Below are 4,749 nucleotides of genomic sequence, written 5' to 3'. Positions count from 1 at the left end.
GTGATTTCTGCATTGGGTCTGAGAGACACGGGGGTTTCGTAGGAGGAGCAGGGCTTCAGGCAGCACAGGGGGGACCCCAGTTCCTGCTGCTGTCAAGTTGAGGACCCTGAGGGAGATTGGGGCCCTGGACCCCAGAATCCTCAGTCCGGGGAGGCCCAGTGGGTAGGCTGACCACAGGCATAGTTTCCTGACTTCCCCATCCAGGTCCGGTGTAAGGAGCAGCTCCACAGGTCAGCTGACGCAGCACGGAGGTGACCCTGGACCCCACAATGTAGGGGACCCCATAAAAGTCCTCCCCTGCTACAAGCCATGGGGTGCTCCAGTGGCAATGAGCATGTGCGGTGTCCCCTGACTTCAGCAGCAGGTCTGAGCCAGGCTTGGAAATTGATAAAACGTGCAGGGCCTCAGGTCCACAGAGGGGAGGGCAGAGTTGCTGCCCAGAGCCAAGTGGCATCCATGGCTTCACATCTGGGTCAGTGAGCCTGTGGGCGTCAGTGAACGGAACAGGGCCTCAGGTAGGCAGAGGGAGGGCCCAGGGCCTTCCAGAGTCAAGGTGAGGACCAGGAGGGAGGACTGAGGGGACCCAGGAAACCCCAGCGTAGAGCTCCACGAAAGCTCACTCTCGCTCTTTGCCATGGTAGGTGCCGCGAATGCTTTCCAGGTATAATGTTCAGTGACTTCTGCCCGGAAGTCTGAGAGAGGCGAGGACCAAGTCTGGAGGATTGCTACACGTCCACAGAGGGAAGGAGCCTAGTCCTGCAGAGAGTCCCGGTATGACCCTGAGGGAGGATTGCCCCCACACCACCACCACAGAATCCAGCTTTGCCCCTTCTGTCAGCACCCTGAGTCCCAGGGACTGAGCTGACTGGGTGAATGCTACTAGTATTTCCTGGAAACCACCAGCTCCCACCTCCTTATGTAACTTGGGAGTCAAGGACATGGTCAGAAAGGAGCAACTGGAGGTTTGCAGGGGGCAGGGCCCAAACTTTGCCTGGAAACAAGATGAGGAGGGAGGGAGGGCTAAATACCTTATTGAATCGTTTCAGCCCCCCGCTGGGTGCCCTGGGAATCCCATGGTTTGGTGGCCTGATGTAAACTGCCCCTCTTTGATCCCTTGTACAAACTTTGGAGGTATTAATCACAAGGGGAATCTGCTGACTTCCACATTCTGATCTTGGAGAGACTGAGAAATGTATATAGAAGCAGCTGTTCAGTCGGCTAGAGTGGAGGTACCAGGTTCTACAGGGTGTCAAGGTGAAGACCCTAAGGCAGGGGTCCTCAAACTACGGCCCGCGGGCCACATGCGGCCCACAGAAAACATTTATCCGGCCCACCGGGTGTTTTTGCCGCCGCTGTGTGCATAGGAATTTGTTCATAGTTTTTTTTTTTAAACTATAGTCCGGCCCTCCAACGGTCTGAAGGACAGTGAACTGGCCCCCTGTTTAAAAAGTTTGAGGACCCCTACCCTAAGGACTGAGAACCCAGGACCCCAAAGCAGAGATGGATCCAGTGCCCGAACTTGGATATTTCCTGTCCTCTGCCTGGGCAGTGTGGGTGTCCTCTGGAGGCATAGGCCTTGGACTAAGGAGTGTGGTTTCAGGTCAGCAGATGGTGGCCTTGGCCTTCAGGATGCATTCTCTGGTTAGGAAAAGGGATAGATCTAGGCCCTGCCAGGAGTAATGTTGTATACCTTAAATTCACTGAGGAAGTTTCCACCCCAGACAGAGGGGGCCTCAATAAATCTGCCCCTGTCATTCTTTTCATCCCTGAAATGCCGCAGGTGATGCACTTTCAGTACTGAGGGAGATGAGTCCTTTTTGTGAGCATCAATATCAGGTCAGTAGAGGTAGCCACATCTGGTCAGCAGAGAAAGGAGTCCCAGGATCTGTCATATCTCTAGAAAAGGACCACCTGGGAGGGTGGAAGGCATGAAGGTCACTGACCTTAAAAGAGAAGGTACCCCAAAGTGTCCAGCTTGCTATGTTCTCAGATCCAGGAGGACCCTGTCAGGGATGCCTGAGTGTGGCAACCTCCCACTACTGCCACAGTGTTTGGGATGGGGGATCTTGGGGACGTGAGGACCTAAGTCTGAGAGAAATGTGAGGTCAATGGAGGGAAGTGTTCATGATCTCTCAGGTGACAATGTGCTTACCCTTTGTGAAGCCTAAATGTGCAGTGTCTTCTCAGAAAGGGAAGGATGACACAAAGTGCAGGTGGCCCCTGTTCTCAGACCTGAAAGAAGCATATTGGCCCTAAGTGATATGCTTCTTTCTATCATGGGCAGAAAAGTGGGGAGTCATCAAGGAGGTGAGGACTTGATGGGAGAGACCAAGTGTTCCAGGTGGGAGGCCTGGAAGAAGGGCAGGTCCTGGCAGGAGTAAAAGTGAATCACCTTCAGGGTCACTGGGGAACCCTACCAGGACAGAGATCCCTGTCTCTGCTGCCAGCCTTTTGTGATGTTGGCAGGGGTAGGGGTGATTTGGGGCAAGGATATGAAGCTGCCTCACTTTGCTCTATAGTCTCTTAGGGAGGTGATGACCTTGATCTGAGAGTACATCAGGTCATTTGAGGAAGTACACCTGTTCAACTGAGAGCAGAGTCCTACGTCCTGCCAAGAGTCAAGGTGAGAATCCTAAAGAAGGAGTGAGTGTAGCCCAATCCCCAGAACAAAGTGGGGGCCCCCAAAGAAATCTGGCCTGTCCCTATTGTCAGCTCTGAAAACCCTGCGCAGGGCTGTCAGGTTGAGCCCCTCCCCATTTTCAGATCCAAGGACCCAGGGAGGGCACATCCTTGGTCTGATGGTCTGGACTCAGGCTAGCTGAGGCAGGAACCCAGGCCTTGGCATGGGTCATGGTGAGGAATGAGGGGACCCTTCACACTAGGACATGTGGAACCCATAGATTATGGTCACACAGTGTTGTCCTTTGATGAGTACTATAAGCCTGGACAGGTACTACAAAATATGGGAACCACTCACTTACTTCTGTTAAGTTTTAAGCATGCGTGTTCTTGTTGTAAGAGTGCTCTCAGGCCAGTGGGGCATGGGGGTGGGGGAAGCAGGCCCTGAGTGGGCACAGAAGGATCCTTGCCCCCAGAAAGGAAGACATTTCATAGCACACGACCCCACTATCAGACCCAGAATCTCTGGCTGTGCCAGTTTTTTGTTTCCACCTTCAGGATATTAGGGGACAGGTTTCCCAGCAGGAGAGACCCCTGTGAGACCTAAGGGCATCCCTGTAGAGTAGCCCTAAAATTCTTCATTCACAGAGCTGCCAAGGGTGTGTTCCTCAGCTGAGGATACTCAGGTATCCAAAACCTGTTGCAGGTGCAGCTATTCAGGGATGAGGAGGGCTTGGTTATGTCTGCCTCCTTATCTTTGTCCCTCTCTGCCTTGTTCCCACACAGCCTAGAGCAGGTGTCTGCTGCTGAGACACCAAGTCCTCCCCAGAGCCGTCCGGTTCCTGACGCTGTGCCCCTGCTATGGCGGCCCCTACATGGAGCCAGTCTGAAGATGAGGGCGTCAGCAGCCAAGATGAACAGGAGACAAACAGCAGAGAGGACTCTGAAGATTCTGAGTCATCACTCCACGATGCCCTATATTTGAAAATGACTGAACTGGTGGAGTTTCTACTCCCGAAGTATTGTGCAAAGCAGACAACTACTAAAGCAGAAATGCTGAGTAAGGTGATCAAAGAGTACGAAGATCAATTCCCTGAGATCCTCAGCCTAGCCTCTGATTTCATGCAGCTCCTTTATGGCATTGATGTGGAGGAAGTGGACCCCAGTGCCCACACCTATGTCCTGGTCACCACTTTGGGGCTCACATATGATGGGATGGTGTCCAGTGGGCAATCCATACCCAACACTGGCCTCCTGGTCATGCTCCTGAGATTGATCCTTGCAGAGGGCGACTGTGCCTCTGAGGAGGAAGTCTGGGAAGCCCTGAATGTCATGGGTGTGCATGATGGGAAGGAGCATTGGATCTATGGGGAGCCCAGGGAGCTCCTCACCAAAGTTTGGGTGCAGGAAGGGTACCTGGAATACCAGCAGGTGCCCAACAGCGATCCTGCTCGCTACCAGTTTCTGTGGGGCCCCAGGGCCCACGCTGAGACCACCAAGTTGAAAGTCCGTGAGACTTTTCTCAGGGATTATAGAAAGGATCCCAGTTATGTCCCATACCTGTCTGAAGAAGCTATAAGTGATGAGGAAGAGGGGGCCTGAACCAAGTTTCACTCAGGAACCTTTCAGGTCCATGTCTGGCAGCTTCTCCTGCTAGACATGACGTGAGGCCAATTCTTTACTCTGTGTTTGAAAAGAGGGTAGTCCACAGTCTAGGTAGTAAGGCCCAGGGCTATTTGCGGGGAATAAGGGCTGTAGCATCTTTGGGTTCCTGTGATGATTTAAAATGTATCCTTGTTTTCTGTAGAATTTTTCAAATGTTTCTTTTCATAGGATTTATATACTTCAGTTTGTGAATGAAATTGACCAGACATGTATTTGTACTATCCAGTTCAAAAGTAAGAGTTTTGCTATTGTGTAATAAAAAGTGGGACACCTTTCAGTGTACTTTGTGATTCTGAACTAGATAACATGGCATCAGAAAAGTATTTTCTTGGAAATGTGAAAAAACTTGAAGGAGAAAGCGAGACAGCTCTCAGGGTAAAGCTGGCACAAACCAAGGTACTGAGGTTGACAGTGGTGTGGTGTGGGGTCAGGGACTGTTGGGTTTACTCTGTTATGGGTGGATGG

The 4,749-nt window shown here is 52.0% G+C and overlaps 1 protein-coding gene across 1 annotated transcript; it reads left to right on the top strand.

Moving 5' to 3' along the window:
* Positions 1 to 3,480: 3,480 nt before the first annotated feature.
* Positions 3,481 to 4,221, top strand: LOC308511896 (melanoma-associated antigen 10-like; the record flags this gene model as incomplete). The annotated part of the gene is made up of 1 exon (XM_081081733.1): positions 3,481 to 4,221. The coding sequence occupies one exon, from the start codon at positions 3,481 to 3,483 to the stop codon at positions 4,219 to 4,221; it is 741 nt and encodes a 246-aa protein (XP_080937859.1).
* Positions 4,222 to 4,749: the final 528 nt, after the last annotated feature.

Source organism: Myotis nattereri (genome assembly GCF_964212035.1).
Source record: "Myotis nattereri genome assembly, chromosome: X".
In the NCBI taxonomy this organism is placed as follows: Eukaryota; Metazoa; Chordata; class Mammalia; order Chiroptera; family Vespertilionidae; genus Myotis; species Myotis nattereri.
This window is presented reverse-complemented; position numbering and strand designations above follow the sequence as displayed.